Source organism: Panthera tigris, chromosome A3, assembly GCF_018350195.1.
Source record: "Panthera tigris isolate Pti1 chromosome A3, P.tigris_Pti1_mat1.1, whole genome shotgun sequence".
Classification (NCBI taxonomy): domain Eukaryota; kingdom Metazoa; phylum Chordata; class Mammalia; order Carnivora; family Felidae; genus Panthera; species Panthera tigris.
The window spans coordinates 117,717,119-117,740,531 of record NC_056662.1 but is presented as its reverse complement, the minus strand read 5'-3'; the positions used below and the strand labels follow the sequence as shown (position 1 = coordinate 117,740,531).

General features: G+C 51.2%; 1 protein-coding gene across 1 annotated transcript; it reads left to right on the top strand.

Annotated features, from left to right (window-relative positions):
- The first annotated feature begins 43 nt into the window (after positions 1-43).
- Positions 44-23,203, top strand: CAD (carbamoyl-phosphate synthetase 2, aspartate transcarbamylase, and dihydroorotase). Its single transcript, XM_042982296.1, has 44 exons — positions 44-485; positions 739-878; positions 2,730-2,859; positions 3,971-4,113; positions 4,285-4,426; positions 4,630-4,801; positions 5,005-5,190; positions 5,374-5,486; positions 5,810-5,955; positions 6,219-6,350; positions 6,490-6,723; positions 6,857-7,078; positions 7,283-7,471; positions 7,829-7,953; positions 8,128-8,258; positions 11,019-11,131; positions 11,835-12,079; positions 12,291-12,537; positions 12,899-12,997; positions 13,185-13,409; positions 13,490-13,672; positions 13,876-14,094; positions 14,409-14,576; positions 15,173-15,355; positions 15,484-15,588; positions 16,010-16,249; positions 16,492-16,573; positions 16,862-17,028; positions 17,196-17,360; positions 17,533-17,664; positions 17,875-18,076; positions 18,437-18,627; positions 18,729-18,869; positions 19,096-19,197; positions 19,647-19,743; positions 20,362-20,406; positions 20,511-20,680; positions 20,791-20,865; positions 21,387-21,599; positions 21,776-21,901; positions 22,098-22,253; positions 22,341-22,442; positions 22,652-22,746; positions 22,844-23,203. The coding sequence occupies exons 1-44, from the start codon at positions 404-406 to the stop codon at positions 22,944-22,946; spliced, it is 6,678 nt and encodes a 2,225-aa protein (XP_042838230.1). The 5' UTR covers positions 44-403; the 3' UTR covers positions 22,947-23,203.
- The last annotated feature ends 210 nt before the right edge of the window (positions 23,204-23,413 follow it).

Here is a 23,413-nt window from a genome sequence, read left to right as displayed (position 1 = left end):
TATTTTTTAGGGAAAGACGTCGTGGATTTGTGTGTTTCTTGGAGTGGGAGAGAGTGCTTTGGACTAGGCGGTTGTTTTTCAGGTTTCCCGGGTCTTTGCGGTGGGGCGGTGTTGGGGAGGGCGGGGAGAGGAGACGCCCACCACGCCGAAGTTAACTTGGCCCCGCCCTCTTACGTGCTCGGCCCCGCCCTTCACGCTGCCGGCAGCTCGCGCCGCCGCAGTCTGCGGCCGCCCAGCGCGCCGGGAGCTCCTGCGTCTTCCGCGGCCCGCGCTCCAGCCACCAGCGCGGTTAGCCACGTGGACCGACTCCTGGCGCGCCGACCTCACGTGGTTCTAGCATCGGCTGGGGCTTGCTGCGTTTCCCGCTTCTCTGTGCTCGCCCCCGCCTCTGAGCTCCGTTCCCATGGCGGCCCTGATGTTGGAGGATGGGTCGGTCCTGCGGGGCCAGCCCTTTGGGGCCGCTGTGTCGACTGCCGGTGAAGTGGGTAAGCAAGCTCGGGCCGGCTGCCGACCTCATCCCACTCTCTGCTGCCCCTCTCTGCCCAACCTGCCCTGCCCAAACCCGCCATTTTCCCGCCTGCACACCCAGCCTCCCACCCCCATTTGGTGCCCGTGTCCCCACCCTAGCCCCTTTTATCCCTCAAGGTCAAGGCAGCCTCCGCTGGGGCATTGTCATCGCTCAGGGCAGTGGTGGGAAGGGTGTCCTGCCCAAGCCCCAGCCCTGCCTCTTTCTTGCAGTGTTTCAAACCGGCATGGTCGGCTACCCCGAGGCCCTTACTGACCCTTCCTACAAAGCACAAATCTTAGTGCTGACATATCCTCTGATCGGCAACTATGGCATCCCTGCAGATGAAACGGATGAGTTCGGTCTCAGTAAGGTAGCCACACCCAATGCTTTCTGTACTTTATCTTTTCAAATCAGTGGTTATTAACTGTTAGTCAAGTGAAGACATTGACATTAAGTTAGGCATCCTGGAGAGAACAAAGATACACACTGAAGTGATAATACAAGTACTACCCACAGCTTAAGTACCGTAAGAGGCACAGTGCTGGAGGCCAAGCCAAAGAGTCTGGATTTTGGTAAGGAACCAGTGAAGATTTCTTAACAGTGGTGTGATGGGAGGAATGCTTTAAAATACATAGTAGGAAAGAGACTGGAAATTAGGGCCACACCCTTCTCAGTGGCTGTGGGTCCCAGTTCACCTACCAAACCAAGTTGGTAATCGTCTTGTAAACCTACTTTCCTTGCCTTGACTCATTTTTTTTGCCACTTTTCAGTGGAGTTCTTATCTCTAGATAAGAAGACTCAGTCTCCTCCCACAGTGAGGTTCCACCTATTCCTCCTCCTCTGGAATTTGGAAACTAAGTTGCGCTGTGGAAATTAAAGTAATGAAAAAAGTCCACAGAGATTAATAGTGGAAATCACTGCAGCCTAGATACAGTATTCCTCAAAACTCATTTTGTCCTGGTTTTCCACGCTTAGTGGGCCTTTAATTCCTTAATTCACCCTGACATTTAGGAGAGGGAACTCGAGATAAGGAGTGAAAGGACCATTCCTTATCACAGATCTGTAAGTACACTGCATTCTAGTTTATAATGCAGTATGTTGGTTAACATATGGCAGTTTTTAGCTTTGTTAGCTGTAGACGCACTGACAAAATGAGAGTTTATAAACCTGCAGAATTGAGGCCCATGACAGAACCAGGGTGAGTAAGGCCTCCTAGAGCCTCTAGCCCACCATGGATACTTTTGTGGCACGTGTGCTGTGAATGCACCTGTCCATATGCAGACTTGTCTTCCTGGCCATGGAGGGTTCTGCCAAATTCTCCTTCAGATCCGTAAAGAACAGTCTCAACATCCATTTTCTTTTAAACCTCTACCCCTAAACAGATGTGATTTAAATATACCATTCCCTCCCATGTAAATGACCCACTTTTCTCTTTAATTATTAAATGTTTATCTACTGGGTAGCAAATTTATGTTAACTTTATTATTATTATTATCCCTTACAGGGAGGGGGGTAGAATCATGCCTAGCGTTGTACCCTGAACCTTTATTTTTATTTGATGAGGTATTGTGCACCTATCTTATTTTCTGTTTTTACCACATTCTGTAATTGTGATCTTGTTTATTTGCACGTTACTTTGTTAATTTTCAGGCTCCCTAAGTAGTAAATTCATATGGTAAGGACAGGGATCTTGTCTTTTTGCATACTCACTGCTCCTCCCCCAACATCTGTTACAATGCCTGGCACTGAGTGGGCACTCTGTAAATGTTTGTTGACTGCTACTGTGTGTCAGCCACCTTGTTCTTGCTGAGTTCACAGTTTGGTGAGGAAGACACACAAACACATATATGATACAATGTAAGTAGCAAGAACAATAGAAACAGTGAGTTTAGGTGAGCCCTAAGGAGAAGGCACAAACTGCAGTGAGTGAGGGGGTGGTATCTTCACAGAAGTAGGATTTGTAATCTCAGTTTTGGACTAAAGAAAAGGAAGGGAAGGAAAATATTTTCAGTTCTTAATCAGGGCCCAGCTTTTGGTGTTTCATATGAGGAACAACATTGTTGGGAAAGGACAAAAGCAGGAGATGCTTGCTGTGTTAAAGGAATGACTGGGTCATTTATTCAGTGGGGGTGAAGTGTAGGGTCTCAGCCGTACGTTGGGAAAAGAAGATAGGAAGATGTGTGGCCCTCGGCCCCTCATGCTCTCTTCGTTCCGTCGACAGTGGTTTGAATCCTCAGGGATCCATGTGGCAGGACTGGTGGTGGGAGAGTGCTGCCCCACACCCAGCCACTGGAGCGCCACCCACACCCTGCATCAGTGGCTGGAACAGCATGGCATACCTGGCCTGCAAGGTACGGTGCTAGCACAGTTGTGTCCGGGCAGAACACAGGTGCCTGGATGGAAAGAATGGAGATCTCTTTTGCACTACTGGGACTCCAGTCTGAGGTTGTGATAGAATGTATCAGATTTGGAAGGTTTAGAGTAGGGTCTGGGAATTGGAGAAAGAACTGAGTTCTCACTCAAATGGAAAATTTTGTACATACAAAAGGAAAGAAGAATATAATGAACCCCCAGCTTCTGTAATCATTAACTGAGGACTAAACTTAACTGCACCACCATGACTAGAACCCCCCTAATTATTTTGACGCAGGTCTCCATCGTTGTATCATTTCAGCCACAAATAGTTCACTAATCTATGAAAAAGGAGTCCTTTTTAAAAGAGCCACGGGGGCGCCTGGGTGGCTCAGTCGGTTGAGAGACCGACTTCGGCTCAGGTCATGATCTCATGGTTCGTGAGTTCGAGCCCCGCGTCGGGCTCTGTGCTGACGGCTCAGAGCCTGGAGCCTGCTTCGGATTCTGTGTCTCTCCCTCTCTCTGACCCTCCCCCACTCATGCTCTGTCTGTCTCTGTCTCAGAAATAAATAAACATTTAAAAATATTAAAAAAAAATAAAAGAGCCACAATAACATTATGGTACCTTTAAATAAGTAACAATAATTTCTAAATATTCAGGCGATATTTATAGATTTGTCTATTATCTAAATGTTTTTTATTGCTTATTTGAATTTGGATCTAAATAAGATTCATATATTGCATTTGGTTGGTATGTCTAATTTATGGGTATTGTAACCCACTTGACAAAAACAAGTTGGTTTTCCTTTAGAGTATCCCACAAGCTGCATTTTGTCAATTACGTTCCTGTAGTGTTGTTTAGTGTGTTCTTTTGTCTCCTGATATTATTTTCTGTAAACAAATCTAGAAGTCATGGTTCAATTCAGATGTGATATTTTTAGCAAGAATACTTCATGGTAGTGTACTTCCATCAGGATGGCCCAGGATTTTGATGCCCATAGAACAGCTGTGTGTGACTCAGGGCTCTGGAATGCAGTGCTCCTGAAAGTCTAACCTCATGCATGACTGAGTTGGGGGAGTGTGATCTCTGAGAGTGTGCTATTTTGACAGGAGTGGATACTCGGGAGCTGACTAAGAAGTTGAGAGAGCAAGGGTCTCTGCTGGGAAAGCTGGTCCAAGATGGAACAGAGCCTTCAGCCCTGCCATTCTTGGACCCCAATGCCCGCCCCCTGGTGCCAGAGGTCTCGATTAAGGTACAGAGGTAGAGTGGGAAAATGTTGCAAGCTATAGCACATCAGTTTTATTCTGTTCCTAACGGGTGAACACTTGAGGGCAAATCAGAAGAGGCCTCAAAGGCAGGGGTTGGTGTGTGTATATCTATACTCATTGATTACAACTGCCCGCTCTTGCCCTTTATTCTTCAGGCTCCACGGGTCTTCAATGCAGGGGGCACCCCTCGGATCCTTGCTTTGGATTGTGGTCTCAAGTACAATCAGATCCGATGTCTGTGCCAGCGTGGAGCTGAGGTCACTGTGGTACCGTGGGACCATGCATTAGACAGCCAGGGTGAGTAGCTGGGGCGTGTATAGGGCTACAGACAGGTAGCTTGGGTGGAAGATCTGTCCCTTGGTCCAGTCGCTATAAGTCAACATGAGTTGCAGGGAAGGAGACAGAGATCAGGGCTTTTGCTCTGATGGTAAGGAAAGGCTGCAAGTTTGTCTCTCTGGTTAAACTACTGGTTTTGACATCATCTTTTCTGCCCACTCCAGAGTATGAGGGTGTCTTCCTGAGTAATGGCCCTGGTGACCCTGCCTCCTATCCCAGTGTGGTATCCACACTGAGCCGTGTCTTATCTGAGCCTGATCCCCGACCTGTCTTCGGGATCTGTCTGGGACACCAGCTGTTGGCCTTAGCCATTGGGGCCAAGACATACAAGATGAGGTGGGACTTGTGGGGAGAGGAAGGGCCTGAACTACTGACATGAGCGGTGGGGAGTCTTGGGGATGGGAATAGAGTTGGTGTTCGTTAGTGTTGAAACAGGAGCAGGGGCTGGTGAGGGTCCTAAGCTCAACAAAAGCTGGGTTTGGTACAATGGTGAAGGGAGGGTGAAGAGGGCCTGTGACTCAGTGTGCTTCCATCTCCAGATATGGGAACCGAGGCCATAATCAGCCATGCTTGCTAGTGGGCTCTGGGCGCTGCTTTCTGACATCCCAGAACCATGGGTTTGCTGTGGAAACAGACTCACTGCCAGCCGGCTGGCTTCCTCTCTTTACCAACGCCAATGATCGTTCCAATGAAGGCATTGTACATGACAGCCTGCCCTTCTTCAGGTGAGCTAGAGTGATTCCGGCAGGGTGACTGGATCTGTACAGCTTGGAAGCCCCGGGGTCTTGAAGATCAAAAAAGGAAGCGCAACAGTGGGCCCCAATCATCTATCCTGATGCCCGCTTCCAAGACTACCAGTTCCCAAGTCAGGGATAGTGGCAGATTTCGTGATCCCATCTCTTCAACAGTGTCCAGTTTCACCCAGAGCACCAAGCTGGTCCTTCAGATATGGAGCTGCTTTTTGATATCTTTCTGGAAACTGTGAAAGAAGCCACAGCTGGGAACCCCGGGGGCCAGACAGGTAAGCCCCTTAGTTTTGTAGAACTAAGTAGAAGTAAGAACAGGGTTGGCTCCAGGATGGGCATAAAATGGGCATGCCCTAGGAAACTGAGATCTGTTTGGAAGGTTAAGGGGATGAGGTGGGAAAGCAACCAAACCAAGATGATTCATTTACTTCTTCTACTGAAAGGAGCTCCAGAGTCAAGAGTCCTGGGTCATTGTCCCACGTCTGCCACTCATTAGAGGGATGACCTGTTTTGAATTCTTCTGTAAAGTGTGGGAGTTAATACAGGTCTCTCAGGTCTCGTTCAGCTCTAACATTTATGACTTTCTTTGCCTCCACAGTTCGAGAGCGGCTGGTTGAGCGCCTCTGTCCCCCTGGGATTCCCACCCCAGGCTCTGGGCTTCCACCACCACGAAAGGTTCTGATCCTGGGCTCTGGGGGCCTCTCCATTGGCCAAGCTGGAGAGTTTGACTACTCAGGCTCTCAGGTAAAGCATGTCCATCCCTGCTCCTCTGGGTGTGTGACCCTCAGGAACGGATGGTCTTGAGGAGAGGGCTGAGGCATAAACATTGGTTGTAGGGAGAGAATGAATCAGGAGATCTGGGGAATGTTCAGAAAGGTGAGGTGCTAAGGAAAAGGAGTTGGTTATGAGAGACTGGGAGTACAGGAAGGGAGAGACACATTGGTGGTTTCAGACTTGGTAGTCTTGCTTCTGTAGGGGAGGCTGGTACGCCATTTTTGTCTCCCTAGGCGATTAAGGCCCTGAAGGAGGAAAACATCCAGACGTTGCTGATAAACCCCAACATTGCCACAGTGCAGACTTCCCAGGGGCTGGCTGACAAAGTCTATTTCCTTCCCATAACGCCTCACTATGTAACCCAGGTATGACTGGCATAAGGCTGGACTGAGGAAGGGACCCACGTGGGCAGGGGTATTCTGTGGTCACTCTGGGTTTCTAAACTTCTTTGATCCACTCTATACCCCCAAGGTCCTAACGTTTGTTATTCCTCTTCTCCCTTAGGTGATCCGTAATGAGCGCCCAGATGGCATCTTACTGACTTTTGGGGGCCAGACAGCTCTGAATTGTGGTGTGGAGCTAACCAAGGCTGGAGTGTTAGCTCGGTATGGGGTCCGGGTCCTGGGCACACCTGTGGAAACCATTGAACTGACTGAAGATCGGCGGGCATTTGCCTCCAGGATGGCAGAGATTGGAGAGCATGTGGCCCCCAGTGAGGCGGCAAATTCTCTTGAACAGGTTCGAGGGGCGGTTGGGGGAAGGTGGAATGATGTCATTTTCTTTGTGTCTTATTTTCTCTGGGGCCAGGAACCCTCTATGCAGCAAGCAGTCGAGGCCTGATCACTGTGTTCATCTCTTCTGCTCATTACAGGCCCAGGCAGCTGCTGAGCGGCTGGGATATCCTGTGCTGGTTCGTGCGGCCTTTGCCCTGGGTGGCCTGGGCTCTGGCTTTGCCTCCAACAGGGAGGAGCTCTCTGCTCTTGTGGCCCCAGCTTTTGCCCATACTAGCCAAGTGCTGGTAGATAAGTCCCTGAAGGGATGGAAGGAGATTGAGTACGAAGTGGTGAGAGATGCCTATGGCAACTGTGTCACGGTGAGTGATGGAGGTGGGCTGGGAGTAATGTCAGGCAGTGTGAGCTCCAGTAAGAGCAGAGGTCAGAGCTGAGATCTTTGAGGGTTCGATGTCCCTCAGACCCAGAATGGGTACTGCCCCAAAAGCAACAGGACCCTGGGATGCAGCCTCTTGCCTCTCTTGACTTTCTTTGGCCGTGACCTCCACGGGATCCTTCTTTCACAGGTGTGTAACATGGAGAATTTGGACCCATTGGGCATCCACACTGGAGAATCCATAGTCGTGGCTCCAAGCCAGACACTGAATGACAGGGAATACCAGCTACTGCGGCAGACAGCCATCAAGGTGACCCAGCACCTTGGAATCGTCGGGGAATGCAATGTGCAGTACGCCTTGAACCCCGAGTCTGAGCAGGTGAGACTCTAGGCCCTGGAGCTGATATTCTAGCTGTTGGATCTCCATCCATAATTTTGGGTCCTTGAGGCCAGGGGACTCTTTGGCCCTACAGACCTTGAAGTAGAAGTCAGGATTGTCTGTGGTAAGGTTGGACTGGGATGGGGGTGGTGCTTTTGCTATCTGTGCCTTTGGAGAGGGCTTAGTTTTCTGGCCCTTCTAATACCTCTCCTAGGTGGGCCTTCTGGGCCAGTTATCTGATGTCTCTCTCTCTCTGTCTCTCTCTCTCTCTCTCTCTGTCTCTCTCTCTCTCTCTCTCTCTGTCTCTCTCTCTCTCTCTCTGTCTCTCTCTCTCTCTCTCTCTCTGTCTTTTTGCAGTATTACATCATTGAAGTGAATGCCAGGCTCTCTCGAAGCTCTGCCCTGGCCAGTAAGGCCACAGGTTATCCACTGGCCTATGTGGCAGCGAAGCTAGCATTGGGCATCCCTCTACCTGAGCTCAGGTACAAGGGTGGGGAAAAGATCACAGAGATGGGGAGGGGAGCTGAAGAAAACATTCATGGGACAAGGAATTTAAAAAAGATACTGGCCTGGATGTGTGGGGTCAGAGGAAGCTATCTGGAAGCTCACTCTACGTCTCCCACTCTGTCCTGACACCTCCCCGTGACGGCTCCCAGGAACTCAGTGACAGGGGGAACAGCGGCTTTTGAACCTAGCCTGGATTATTGTGTGGTAAAGATCCCTCGCTGGGACCTCAGCAAGTTCCTCCGTGTCAGCACAAAGATCGGGAGCTGCATGAAGAGCGTCGGTGAGTGAGACGTGCCCCAAGAAATCCTTCCCCAGGTCACTCTATGGGGTCCCAGCAGTCCTAAGAATCTAGAATATCATAAGTTAGTTCCCTGGCATAGGCTTTCAGATCCTATATTAGCGGCAGCTTGAGAACATAGTTTCTCAGAACTGGGACGTTTCAAACTCCGTGGTCCTCATCAAGAGCGGGAATCAAAGGCATCTGGAAATCTGTGCCAGAATACACATGCCACCTCCACTCCCCCGCCATCTGTCAGAATCTCTGTGATGGGGTGATGGCCATCAAACTATCTCCTCTCTCTTGGTTTACAAATAAGTAAACTGAGGTGCCCGCAGAAGGAAGGTGACATGGCTGAGTAGAGGGTAGAGCCAAGAACTGAAAACTAGATCCGGTTGCTAGTTATGTGCACCTCTGTCCTACTATGTTGCCTGTCATCGGCAAGACCAGTTTCATGAAATTCTACCCACAGCCTTGCATTGCATTTTGCCCACGGCCTCATCACTAGGTTGTTAATGCCAGTGACAGTTTGTTCTCCATGTGACTTTAAATACTGATGCTTCAGGGAAATGATGCCTGTTGTTTTGTGAACCCTTGTATATCCAAGTTAGCACAGTGGCAGTTGTCGTTAACGCCTATCAGCTTCTCTGGGTACTTTCTGCCATGATCACCCCCCAAATTTTTTAACATGTTTAAGATCAGAGCAGAACATCAGAGCCCTTTTTCATAAAAACAAGGAAATTTAGTAGCGAACAGCATGCAAGCAGTGGTAGAGTATGCTGGAATTGAGTTAATACGCTTTCCTGTAATGTCCCTTTAAGTCACGGTAGACTGTTCTAAAACGTTTCAACCAAAGCAAGCATTTCACATACCACAGTGCCACCAGCCAAGGATAAGAGCATTTCATTGTGTTGCAAATTTCCATTTACAGCAATAGTAGCCTTTATTTATTTATTTTTTTATATATATTTTTTAACGTGTATTTATTTTTGAGATAATGCGAGAGACAGAGTGCAAACAGCCAAGGGGCAGACAGAGGGAGACACAGAATCTGAAGCGGGCTCCAGGCTCTGAGCTGTCAGCCCAGAGCCTGACGCGGGGCTCGAACTCACGAACCATGAGATCATGACCTGAGCTGGAGTCGGAGGCTTAACCAACTGAGCCACTCAGGCACCCCATCAATAGTAGCCTTTAAACAAGCAAGTCTAAGTAAGCTCAGATATTATTTTGGAATTTTTAGAAATCTTACAAGACTGCCAACTTGTTCCTTCTGGAGATGAATTCCTGTTGTGTGAAAATTACGATAAACATGGGAATAAAGCCATAATTAAATTGTTGGTAAAAGAAGTGGACTAAAAATAGGATAAAGATTAATCCCCAGATGACATGTTTAATGTTTTATATCTATTCAGGTGTTCTTAGAACATGATCTTCTTTGATAACTTTTTGTGACTTTTATCGTGCAAGTAAGATACATGAACCATTGAGAAATTAGTAAAGTAGTTGAACCAAAAAAGAGTAATCCTCTATAGTCTTGTTACACAGGGATTATTTGGGTATATATATGATTCCAGAATCTTCCTAGGCATGTATATGTGAATATGTTGGGTATCTCTCTTACTCAAAATAAGCATTTACAATAAAACCATATTACAAAGGAATTGAACAAAATCATTTATCATTCTCTTCCTTAACACTGCTATTAGCATTTTAGTGTTTTAAAGTTCTTTTGAAGAAACAATTAGGATTGTAAATAGAAAAATACAGTTAGTAAAAAAAGAAAGAAAGAAAACACAATTGGTAAGACGATCCTAGGGTAAATCGTCAGAGGACATTATAAAACTTTGTGGACGAGGAAATCAATAAGCAAATCTGGGGAGTTGTAGGGAGAGGGGAGTTCCCTTTTATTAATAAATAGAAACCTAGCTAAAATGAGCAAATTTAAGAGAAAAATTGTTAAAAACGATTATATGTACTTCTTAGAAGATGGTGAAACTTATACTTGTAAGCATAAACTTCTGTGAAGCAAGTAATACTTATTAAGACCCAGAAAATTCTTACCTATTTCTCCTGTACTTCTGCAAGTTTATCCTAAGGAAATAACCCAAAGCACTGAAGAACTCACAGCCTCACTTAGAAGGATGAACACTTCAAAGCTAGGTGTCCTTCCATAAGTGAGTAGTTAAGTTATGGTAAATCATACAGGAATTAAACTGCCGGTAATAAGGTCACAAAGCAGTGTGGGAACATGGTTATGATAAAGGAAAAAGCATGATAGAAATCGTATGTGTACTATAGTCATATATAAAACATATATTTGAAAGAAGTCCAGGAAGGAATACTCTAAAATGAGAGTTGTGAATGTGATTATTTCTGGATGGGTTCAAAGAGCAGTGGGATCATCTTCCTATTATTCAGACTGTTGAAAAGTTTTAAAGGATGAGACTGATCCCAGATGGGGTCATCATAATAGGAATAAAGCACATAACTGGATAGCTATCAGTAGTTGGGCCATTGTGATCAGCTGCACTGTTTCTAGTATCCACATGTCCATTTTAGGCATCTTAATTTCATAGTCCGTAATAAACACAAAACAGAAAATGGTAAGGAGAGAAGTTCCAGTTTAAGCTTGCTCAATAACAAAACACGATACATACCGCTGCTTTGGTTCTTGTCCTGAGAATCTTCCAGAATCTTGACTAAATCATAGACATAGGAACCTCCTACCTCCAGGGCCTCAGTTTTCACATCCTGTTCCTCCAGGTGAAGTCATGGGCATTGGGCGTTCTTTTGAGGAAGCCTTCCAGAAGGCTCTTCGCATGGTAGATGAGAACTGTGTGGGCTTTGATCACACAGTAAAGCCGGTCAGTGACATGGTAAGTGGCTCTCTTCCCCTGGCAACACCCCTGAAATGGACCCTCCTCTGTCCCCAGTCTGTGGACATGTTACCATTAATAGCAGCAGTCATTACTAGACATTTGCATTTTTCACTTGGCTCAGAATTTTGTGGTTCCTCTCATCTATTCTATAAGGATGTATTCTTTTTTTTTTTTTTTTTTTTTTTTTTTTTTAGTAATGTTTGTTTATTTTTGAGAGAGACAGACAGACTGTGAGCAAGGGAGGGGCAGAGAGAGGGAGACAGAATCTGAAGCAGGCTCCAGGCTTCGAGCTGTCAGCACAGGGCCTGATGTGGGGCTTGAACTCACAAACCATGAGATCATGACCCGAGCCGAAGTTGGACGTTTAGCTGACTGAGCCACCCAGGCGCCCCTTATAAGGATATATTCTTAAACTTGTTTCTGTGGACATTGAAACAAGCCTAGAGAGCTTGTGGAACTTGTTAATACATTAGCTGCACAGCCAGAAAGTGGCAGAGGTAGGATTTATATACAGGTTTTTGCAATTACAGAGTTGCTGCTTTGGCTCCTTTTTTGCAGTGTCTTTTCCTAAAACAGTGTCACTCATGCTCTCAGGCTTTATGAGGTGCTAAAAATAGATTGGGAATATTTTGTTTAACAATCGTACATCTCCTCCCTCTGCGCAGTCCTTCCATATCCATCTGTCTGCCCTCCCCATTAGGAGTTGGAGACGCCAACTGATAAGCGGATCTTTGTGGTAGCAGCTGCTCTGTGGGCTGGCTATTCTGTGGAGCGGCTGTATGAACTCACACGCATCGACCGCTGGTTCCTGCACCGGATGAAGCGGATTATAGCACACGCCCAGCTGCTGGAACAGCACCGTGGACAGCCTTTGCCCCCAGACCTGCTACACCAGGCCAAGTGCCTTGGCTTCTCAGACAAGCAGATCGCCCTTGCGGTTCTGAGGTCAGAGGTGGTGGTGAGGGCCTTGGGCTGAGGATGTGGGGCAGAGAATCTTGGTACCAGTGAGGGGCCCTCGGAGAGATTGGGGTGTTTTGGAGGCTTCTGACCTTCATCCCTGGGTTGTTTTCCTCTTAAATTCCTGCCCTGGGATCTCACCCCTTTACTAAGTCTGAACCCCACCAGGGCTATATTTTTGACCCTTCTTCTCCTTTAGCACAGAGCTGGCGGTTCGCAAACTGCGTCAGGAGTTGGGAATCTGCCCAGCAGTGAAACAGATTGACACAGTTGCAGCTGAGTGGCCAGCCCAGACAAATTATTTGTACCTGACATACTGGGGCACCACCCATGATCTCACCTTTCGAACGCCTCACGTCCTGGTCCTTGGCTCTGGCGTCTACCGTATAGGCTCCAGCGTTGAGTTTGACTGGTGTGCTGTGGGCTGCATCCGGCAGCTCCGAAAGGTCCAAGAGCTAATCTTTCCTACCGTCTTATCTGCTGTTCTATTCTCTTTCAGTTCCAGCAGTTGCCTTACGCCCACGTTTAATCCTGGCACTTTCTGTTAATTGCTATGCTTAGAGCTTTGGGAAGAGTGTGGGGGTGGTAGGGGCGGGGGACTCCCCTTAGGCCATCTTGTGCCTCACACAGGGTATGTGTCTTTTCTCCCAATACTTTGTACCTGTCTCTCTAGTGCTTGGCCCCACTTCCCTCCCAAGGCAGGTGTCCCATACAGCTATTTCAGAGAAAGCTTTTTGGCTTTGCCTTAGTTTTTCCATGTTTTTCCTCCCATCTTATAGTTCAATCTCATTTCCCTCCCTCTCACAGATGGGATATAAGACCATCATGGTGAACTACAACCCAGAGACAGTCAGCACTGACTATGACATGTGTGACCGACTCTACTTTGATGAGATCTCTTTTGAGGTGAGAGAGTTGAAGGCTGCTCGTTAGCCTGGGTGGCCAGGGTCAAGTGGGAATGGCTGGCTGACTTAAGATTCTTTGGGCTCTGTGGGGTTTGAGGGGACGTGGGTAGAGGGTGAGAAGCAGTGAGCAGGAAGGCTCAGATCCCTGACCACCTGCTACCTCCACTTGATTCTCCTCTTGCACTAAGGTGGTGATGGACATCTATGAGCTAGAGAACCCTGAAGGTGTGATCCTATCTATGGGTGGACAGCTGCCCAACAACATGGCCATGGCTCTGCATCGGCAGCAGTGCCGGGTGCTGGGTACTTCCCCTGAAGCCATCGACTCGGCTGAGAACCGTTTCAAGTTCTCCCGGCTCCTCGACACCATTGGTATCAGCCAACCTCAGTGGAGGGAACTCAGTGACCTAGAGGTGGGCTGGGGCTTGGTTGGGGGCTGGAGGCTAGATGCGGTCAGGGGTGAGTGTGACCAACCCAGCTGCACCCTTCTTAGTCTGCTCGCCAGTTCTGCCAGACAGTGGGGTACCCCTGCGTGGTGCGCCCCTCCTACGTGCTGAGTGGCGCTGCTATGAATGTGGCCTACACTGACGGCGACCTGGAGCGCTTCCTGAGCAGTGCAGCAGCCGTCTCTAAGGAGCACCCTGTGGTCATCTCCAAGTTCATCCAGGAGGCTAAGGTAGGGCCTCAAACAAGTCTCTGAGGGCAGGCTCCCCAGCCTCAGAGGAGACTCCTCTCTCTGGTCCTACAACAATTTCTAGGCACAAAAGACGGGGAAAGATGGGTTGTATCAAGTCTCTTCAAGGAAGGGAGCCTCCTGGGGCAAGTGGGAGAAGAAAATGGTCCCTGCCCTACATCACATTGCCTTCACGTCCCCACTAGGAGATTGATGTGGATGCTGTGGCCCGTGATGGTGTAGTGGCAGCCATTGCCATCTCTGAGCATGTGGAGAATGCAGGCGTGCATTCAGGCGATGCCACACTGGTGACCCCACCGCAGGACATCACTGCCAAAACCCTGGAGCGGATTAAAGCCATTGTGCACGCTGTGGGTCAGGAGCTGCAGGTCACAGGACCCTTCAATCTGCAGCTCATTGCCAAGGTAGTAAGAGGGGGCTAAAGGAAGAGACTAACGGGCATTAGTACCTTCTTGCTCTGTGCTGGCCACAGTGCCAGTGAGCACTCACTGTCTCCTGCCCTCATCAGAGTAGGCCCAAAAGCTGGAGGGAAGGGGCTCCTAGCTAGAGCCCACGGTGTTGTAATGGTTTGTGACAGTCTGTTCACAACCTGATCCCTGTTCCCCTGTTCAAGGTTGATTACCCACAGAATGGTAAATGAGGGAAAGAGTCCAGGTCAGTGGAATAGTGTCAGCAAGCCCAGCCTACAGGAGGTCTGACCAATCCCTGTCTGCTCTAGGATGACCAGCTGAAAGTTATCGAATGCAACGTGCGTGTCTCTCGCTCCTTCCCTTTCGTCTCGAAAACACTAGGTGTGGACCTAGTAGCCTTGGCCACACGCGTCATCATGGGGGAAGAAGTGGAACCTGTGGGGCTCATGACTGGCTCCGGAGTCGTGGGGGTAAAGGTACGGAGGATTGAAACCTTGAGGTTAGCAGTCAGAAGCAGGGAGACATAGTGGGAGAGAGTTCACTTACCACACATGTGAGTTCGCATGTAAACTGAGCACCTATCATGGGCCACAAGGGTGATAAGGGTCTTTGTCCTTTAAGAGCTCACACTAGTAATGGAGACCAGGGAAGTTGGGTTAAAAAATAGCTTGTTTCTAGAACAGTCTATGGTAAACCTGCGTAGTAAAGATAAGACTAAAATGCTATAGGAGTTTACAGACAAGAGATGGCACTTCCAAAAGGAGTAACCTGGGAAGGGCTGGGAGGGGTGGTATTTAAATGGAGTTCTGAAGGGTGGTCAGGATGTTTGATTGGCAGAGCTTGTTGAGGAAGTGTTCCAAGGCCAAGGAATTAGCTTAGTGGAAACTGCCGGAAGACCCGAACTATATTTGAGAAGCAGCTCACCTGCTGGTGTAGAGCACAGGCAGAGCAGCAGCAGGCAAGGCTAACCCTGCTGTCTGGCTGAGACCACGGGAAAGGAACTGTGGCTGCTGCTTCTGATGAGGAGAGGTGGGCCCTCCTTGCATTGGTGTCTCACATCCTGCTCCCACAGGTGCCTCAGTTCTCCTTCTCACGCTTGGCGGGTGCTGATGTGGTGTTGGGTGTGGAGATGACCAGTACCGGGGAAGTGGCTGGCTTCGGGGAGAGCCGTTGCGAGGCCTACCTCAAGGCCATGCTAAGCACTGGCTTTAAGATCCCCAAGAAGAACATCTTGCTGACCATTGGCAGCTATAAGGTACAGAATCCAGAGGCGGGGGCTGCCCAGAGAGGTGGGGGCAGATAGCCTTGGTTCTCTGGGCCTGGGCTGACCTTGAAGTGGAAGACAGAAGAGATAGAACCGCATCCTCCTTCTGCTTGGTTCAGAACAAAAGTGAGCTGCTCCCAACTGTGCGGCTGCTGGAGAGCCTGGGCTACAGCCTCTACGCCAGCCTGGGCACTGCTGACTTCTACACTGAGCATGGTGTCAAGGTACCGGGGCTCCCGCAACCTACCCCTGCTTTGTACCAGAGAATTCTGTGTTCCCTTGCTTTTTCTTTCGTTGCATAAATCCTCTATATTCTGCATAGAGCAAATAGAGTATACGGAAAAGCAAAGAAAAAATTTTCCTTACAGTCTACCACTCTTAACATTCTGGTGTATTTCTTTCCAGAATATTATTTCTACATGTACATGTATGGGCTCATATTGCACAGTTCTTGATAACCATAGAGTAGATGTTTTTCCTATCAAGAATGTACTCTGCCAATAATAAATAGAGGCAGCCCTGGTCCCCACCCTATAGGTCCTCAGTCTCTTCCTCATGGGTTCCTGGGCTACCTCTCCTCCCTTTGCTGTCCTTCGTGACTCCTGCCAGGTTCAGGTTGGCCCTGACCTTATCTCTGGGCCACAGGTAACAGCTGTGGACTGGCACTTTGAGGAGGCAGTGGATGGTGAGTGCCCACCGCAGCGAAGCATCTTGGAGCAGCTGGCTGAGAATCACTTTGAGCTAGTGATTAACCTGTCAATGCGTGGAGCTGGGGGCCGGCGTCTCTCTTCCTTTGTCACCAAGGGCTACCGTACCCGGCGCCTGGCCGCTGACTTCTCTGTGCCTCTCATCATCGATATCAAGTGCACCAAACTGTTTGTAGAGGTACCTGGGACCTGGGTGCTAGGAGAGCAACAGCCAGTGTTAATGGGACAAGAGGGAGAAGTGAGTGTGCCATGGGGTTGGGAAATCTCAGTATGAAGCAGTTACGGTAATAACCGGGCTTTGGGGCTACAGAGAGAAGTTGGGTATTGGGAGGTAGAGCCTGGTTTATGCAAAAACCCAGTCCCTACCTACAACTCCTGGGTTGCCCTTAAATCAGAGCTGACTGTGGTTTTCACCTGCAGGCCCTAGGCCAGATTGGGCCAGCCCCTCCTTTGAAGGTGCACGTTGACTGTATGACTTCCCAAAAGCTTGTGCGACTACCTGGTAAGTGCACCTTTTGGGAGAACCCAGCTTCTGCACACTGGTAGCATCTGGCTCAGAGATCTGGGCCGTGGGACCCACACCCTGCCTGGACTGCATAGAGTGTGGGGGCCAGAATCTTTCTCACTGAGCTCTTTCCTCCCACGATCCTCTGTGCCCTTGACTGAGGAACCTTGCCACCTCTCACCCGTATCAGTGGCTGCTCATTTTCCTACCACCCCAGTTCACCTCTTTGATGTCCTTTGTGTCTCTGAACCTTCCTCTAATCTTGCCACATCCATGTTCTCCCAGGACTGATTGACATCCATGTGCACCTGCGGGAACCAGGGGGGACACACAAGGAGGACTTTGCCTCAGGCACAGCTGCTGCCTTGGCTGGGGGCGTGACCATGGTGTGTGCCATGCCTAATACCCGGCCCCCTATCATTGATGCCCCTGCCCTGGCCCTGGCCCAGAAGGTGAGCCCTTGTACTCCTGCTTCACGGTGATCCAGACGTCTCTGCCTATCTCCCAGACCCATCTTCCTTGTGCCCTCCCAGAAGCCTAGGGGCCTAGGCCACTGGTTCCCAGGCTGGCATGGATGCCAGGGGGTCTTATCTCATTATCTCATATGTATCTTCCCCAGCTGGCAGAGGCTGGCGCACGCTGTGACTTTGCCTTATTTCTTGGGGCCTCGTCAGAAAATGCAGGGACCCTGGGTGCTGTGGCTGGGTCTGCTGCTGGGCTAAAGCTCTACCTCAACGAAACCTTCTCTGAGCTTCGGCTGGACAACGTGGCCCAGTGGATGGAGGTAGGGAGTGGGCACGTGGGAGGAGGCAGCCAGTGTCCTGGCTTGAGGACTACACAGAGTGGGCTAACCAACAACAGTGAGGTGTCAGGAGCTCTGTGAGGGCTCTGGGCTCTGATGACCTCAGAGAATTCAGGGCTCTGCATGCTCCCTGATAAATTCTTTCTGTCCCCAGCACTTTGAGACATGGCCATCCCACCTCCCCATTGTCGCCCATGCGGAGCGACAGAGTGTCGCCGCCATCCTCATGGTGGCCCAGCTGACCCAGCGCTCAGTGCACATATGTCATGTGGCACGGAAGGAGGAGGTGAGAGTATACCCGGGATCCCAGTGCCCCTTCTGTTTTCTCAGTGACACCCAGAGGTCAGGGTCTTCTTGGGGGCCGGAGGGGGTGGGGAGCAGCGAGCCAGTACCCTCAGCATGTCTGCCCCGTAACTTTCCTAGAGGGGGTGTTGGCTGTGGAGACTTGTAGGGCAGGGCACGAGGGAGGCCCCTTCTAGATCTCCTGTCCCTCCAGATCCTGCTGATTAAAGCCGCAAAGGCCCGAGGGCTGCCAGTGACCTGTGAGGTGGCGCCCCACCATCTGTTTCTAAGCCGCGATGACCTGGAGCGCCTGGGGCCCGGGAAGGGCGAGGTCCGGCCTGAGCTTGGCTCCCGCCAGGATGTGGAGGCCCTGTGGGAGAACATGGCTGTCATCGACTGCTTCGCCTCAGATCATGGTGAGAGGGCCCACAGTGTACCTTTCTGCCCAGCAGGGCTCGTGCCCCAGCTCAGGGCCCCTGGGCTCTGTGAGGATACAAAGGACTTGACCTTTGTAGCACAGTGCCTGGTCTGTGATGGGTGCTTGATAAATGCTTCCTGAAGGAACTAATGAGCAAATGATGAAAATTATAAATGAGAGAACATGGGTAAAAGGTGTAGTCCCCAGAAGGTGGCAGCTGTCATGGTTTATCTGTTTTTCAAATAACCAGAGGAGATGAGCATTGAGACGTGTAGCGAGGCAGTGCAATCCTGGTGGCCTGTGTGACTCCCCAGATGTGGAGGCGATGGGGCCTGAGGGTGCTGCTCTCTTCCTTCAGCCCCCCACACCTTGGAGGAGAAGTGTGGGCCCAGGCCTCCACCAGGCTTCCCGGGGCTGGAGACCATGCTGCCGCTGCTGCTCACGGCTGTCAGCGAGGGCCGGCTCACTCTGGATGACCTACTGCAGCGGCTGCACCACGGTCCTCGGCGGATCTTCCACCTGCCCCCACAGGAGGACACCTATGTGGAGGTGTGGGCGTGTGGGCGGCTGCAGAGGGCGGGCGGCTCTGTATCCCCCGCAGCTGTTCCAAGGTGTGGCCCTACCCTAGCATCACCCGTGACTCTGGGCAGGTGGATCTGGAGCATGAATGGACCATCCCCAGCCACATGCCCTTCTCCAAGGCCCACTGGACACCCTTCGAAGGGCAGAAGGTCAAGGGCACCGTCCGCCGTGTGGTCCTACGAGGCGAGGTGGCCTATATTGACGGGCAGGTATGCGTGTGGCCTGAACCCCATCCCAGTAGTGACTTCCTTGGTGCCATTGTCAACTTGCTCTGGCACATCTCTGTGGTTCCAGCACCTCCTCCAGCTGCCCTGGACATGGGTGGGCACAGGTCCCCTGGGGCGTGTTTCCTTTTTGCTGGCTTCCATTGCTTTAGGGTCTCAGTCCAGCTCTTTGCCCCCTGCTCACTCGCCTGCTCCTGCTTTCTGTCTGCAGGTCCTGGTGCCCCCGGGCTACGGACAGGATGTACGCAAGTGGCCTCAGGGGGTTGTTCCCCAGCTCGCACCTCCAGCCCCTGCCACCAGTGAGATAACCACGGTATCCACAGTGCTTTGGGACTGGAGGGGGGTGTTGGGGGATGTGGCCAGGAACAGCCAACAGCACAGGTGTTATAATTAGTGGTTTAGGGGTGGAAGGCTCTGTAGTTGACACTGAAAGTCCCCCACCTATCTCTTTGTCTACTACAAAACATAGACTTAACTCTCAGTTTAGGAGATTACCTACCTAGGTGAAACACAAGCCCCTTATTAACCCAACCAGAGGTTTATCTGAGAGCCTGTCATGGGGCTAGCACACACCTCTAGGAGGCTAGTTGGTCTTCCTGTGCCACAACAGTATAGCAGAGGGATGAACCTGAGGGGAGATGATGGAGAACAGGGTCCATTCCATTCTCGCTACGAACAGTGAGCAATTCGGCTTTTCTCGAGGAATTAAATTTGAGGAGTTGGGTCAGTACTTTTTAAAATGCGAGACCTGTATCTCTCCAGACACCCGAAAGGCCTCGCCGGGCTATCCCAGGGCTTCCCGATGGCCGCTTCCACCTGCCTCCCCGAATCCACCGAGCCTCTGACCCAGGTCTGCCAGGTAAGAGGGGGGTCCTGTGACACGGAGGATGGGGCCACCTGGACTCAGAGATGTGTAGGGACAGGCTTCTCTTCCCCCAATGTCCCCCTGATGGACTGGGGTCGGGCTCACAGCCCCCCCCACCCACCAGCACCTCACTTTGGTCCACTTACCCTGTTCTTCCTGCCTTTCCTTCATACTACTAGTCTGACCCGCTGTACCTTCCTTTGCCTAAATCAGTCTGCCCTCTGTGAGGTAGGTACCCCACAGCTTCTCACAGCCCTTTCTTGTTGTGGGCAGCTGTGTTCCTCCGCCCAGGAGCTGGGATCCCACGGGGCAGCAGAACGTGGGGTAAATCCAGGTTACTGGTTGGTGTGAGCCTGGCCGTTCCCCTTGCCTAGGATCCCTTTGCCACTTGGGCGGGCCCTGGGAGGGCACCACTGCTCTCACACAGCAGCCCCTGTGGGAAATCACTGGTGTGTCCCCAGGGCTACTGATCCTTGTTGCCCCCTAACCTGCTATAGCTACTGTTGTGTGAGTTGGTTTAACACAGACGCTATGATCCAGAGTGTGGGGAAATGGGGGTTCTTCACAGACCTTAGTTGCAGGCTTATATCTGTCCTGTTGCCCTATTTGTAGCTGAAGAGCCAAAGGAAAAGTCCTCTCGGAAGGCAGCTGAACCAGGTGAGACTTCCCCAGAGCCCACGCTCACTTTGGGGACCTGTCTGACCTGACCTCTGTAGGAGGAGCCCTCTGACCCACCTCTTCTGCCCCGTCCCTCACTGCAGAGCTCATGGGAACCCTTGATGGCACCTGCTACCCTCCACCACCAGTACCTAGACAGGCGTCACCCCAGAACCTGGGGACCCCTGGCCTGCTGCACCCCCAGACCTCACCCCTGCTGCACTCATTAGTGGGTCAACATATCCTGTCTGTCCAGCAGTTCACCAAGGATCAGGTGCCTGGGGGAGGGAGGATGGGGACACCCAGAGCTTTGAGAATCTGAAAAGTTGGGGCTAGGACCTCTGGGGTCCACTGCCTTTCCAGCTGACTTGGGGTCTTTTTTAGATGTCTCACCTGTTCAATGTGGCACACACACTGCGTATGATGGTACAGAAGGAGCGGAGCCTCGACATCCTCAAGGTCAGGGTCAGGGCTGTGGGCTACAGATCCAGGACCCTGTCAGAGGGATCTCCCTCTCCTGCCATAGGTCACCTTGTGTGAGTCCAGATCCTCCACTATAAGTTGCTCTGCCTTCTTTATTCTGGAAGGTCCTGCTGACCTAGACCCCTGACCCCCACATGTTTGCTCTCCTCTGACCTGTATTTAGCTGATTTGTGAGACCCTGAGTGCCGGTGCATCAGCCTGCTAATCTGGTCACTTGCTCTGTGCAGATGTATTCAGTGGGATAGATCTGGGGTGTTTCTGTTTCTCCCAGAGAATGAATATTTCATTCAGATGTTTACCAGCGGTGTTTCGGTGGCAGAGCCTTTAGCTCAGAGCGATGCTAATAGAAATGTCAAGGTTAGGACAGGTCACAAGAAGGTTTGCAGGGAGTTTTCTCAGTGTCCCTCCTGTGTAAGTGGGCAAAGCAAGCAGCGGCCTATACTTTCCCCAAGATGAACACACACTTTCACACTGAATCTTGGCCCTCCCCCCCACAGGGGAAGGTGATGGCCTCCATGTTCTACGAGGTGAGCACGCGGACCAGCAGTTCCTTTGCGGCAGCCATGGCCCGGCTGGGGGGCGCTGTGCTCAGCTTCTCAGAAGCCACGTCTTCAGTCCAAAAGGGTGAATCCCTGGCTGACTCTGTGCAGACCATGAGCTGCTACGCCGACGTTGTTGTGCTTCGGCATCCCCAGCCTGGAGCCGTGGAGGTGAGGCCAGCTGTCCACTGGACAGGGTTGATTGGGATGGATCCAGGGACATGACTGCAAGTCTCTGGTTGGGCCACATGGGTGAGGGGACCCAAGAAGAGTGGGACTCAGGCAGGGAGCAGGGGCCACTGGGATGCAGAAGACAAGGCTCTCCTTTCTTATTCCCATTTTCACAGCTGGCAGCCAAGCACTGTCGAAGGCCAGTGATCAATGCTGGCGATGGGGTTGGAGAGCATCCCACGCAGGCCCTGCTGGACATCTTCACCATCCGGGAGGAGCTTGGGACTGTCAATGGCATGACGGTGAGCACAGTGGCAGGGGTTGGGAGCCTGCCCGGGCAAGGTCTGAAGAGTGGGGGCAGTTGGGCAGTACCTTCTCTGTTCCGAGGCATGCTGCATCAGGGAGGCCTGTGTCCTGATCCTGAGACTGAAAGCTTTGAATTGGGGGGACAAGGTGCTTGATCTGGGGGCCCTCTTGGTGATCGGGTTCCTCCCCTAGATCACAATGGTAGGGGACCTGAAGCATGGACGCACGGTGCATTCCCTGGCCTGCCTGCTCACCCAGTACCGTGTCAGCCTGCGCTACGTGGCACCTCCCAGCCTGCGCATGCCACCCAATGTGCGGGCCTTTGTGGCAGCCCGCGGCACCAAGCAGGTGAGGCCCTGGGAGGCCATGGGGAGCTGCGGGTTGGGCAGTGAGAGCCTGGCACTGCATTCACTCTGACTCTGCCTCCCCCTCCAGGAGGAATTTGAGAGCATTGAGGAAGCGCTGCCTGACACTGATGTGCTCTACATGACTCGAATCCAGAAGGAACGCTTTGACTCTAGTCAGGAGTATGAAGCTGTGAGTACCAGGGCTGAGGCGAGGCCAGGGCTGGAGCCACGGGGCATCCAGGCTAGTGGCCAAGAAGGCTGGGCCCCAGGAGCTTGATTGGGCCTCTCAGTTGTGATAACTGCATGTGGGTGTGGAAAGAACCCTGGAGGAACCCAGGCTTGTGGCCCTACGGCCACCCTGGCCCTGAGGTGCTGACAGGGCCCCCGTCTGCCTCGCAGTGCTTTGGCCAGTTCATTCTCACTCCCCACATCATGACGCGGGCCAAGAAGAAGATGGTGGTGATGCACCCGATGCCTCGAGTCAATGAGATAAGGTGACACGGCTTCAAAATTGAGGATACACCAGGGGCTGGCTGTGGGAGGACACTTAGTCTTGGACAGGCTGGGGTAACTGTTTTCTTTCTCTTGTAGCGTGGAGGTGGACTCAGACCCCCGAGCAGCCTACTTCCGCCAGGCCGAGAACGGCATGTACATACGCATGGCTCTGTTAGCCACTGTGCTGGGCCGCTTCTAGGGCCCAGCTCCTCAGACTCTTCTCATCAGGCCCAGCTGCTGGGCACAGATTCTGGTGCCCCCCACGGGGGCAGCACACTTAGGAGATGCTCTGGGGCGTCCAGGCAGCTCACGTGCTCACACATACACATGCAGACCACACTTGGGCACTGGACTGGACTGGAGCGCTCTAGCATGGGGGTAGGTCCCCATCTCCTGTATTGCACCGCAAACCTGTAAAGTCATTTTTCTACTGACTTAATAAATAGCTAAGCTGCTTGTAAGTGCCTATTTCCTTGCATGTATCCTGGCTTCAGCATAGAATACGAAGTGTAGTGGGCAGGACTTCTGGAAATTTCGAACAGCTGCCCAAATCCAAGAGCAGCTTTGCTGGGCAGGCTCTTGCTCTGGCCAGGGCTGAGCAGCGGGGCTCAGCATTTTCAGAGTCGTGGCTCTTTGGGGTTCTGGGCAGGGGTGTGCTATTCTGTT

Excerpts from the sequence above, each read along its gene's own strand:
- CAD (XM_042982296.1), top strand. The coding sequence starts at position 404 with ATGGCGGCCCTGATGTTGGAGGATGGGTCGGTCCTGCGGGGCCAGCCC. Across the intron at positions 7,472-7,828 it reads TGAACCCCGAGTCTGAGCAG|TATTACATCATTGAAGTGAA; the intron begins GTGAGACTCTAG and ends GTCTTTTTGCAG. Across the intron at positions 20,866-21,386 it reads GGAGCCTCGACATCCTCAAG|GGGAAGGTGATGGCCTCCAT; the intron begins GTCAGGGTCAGG and ends TCCCCCCCACAG.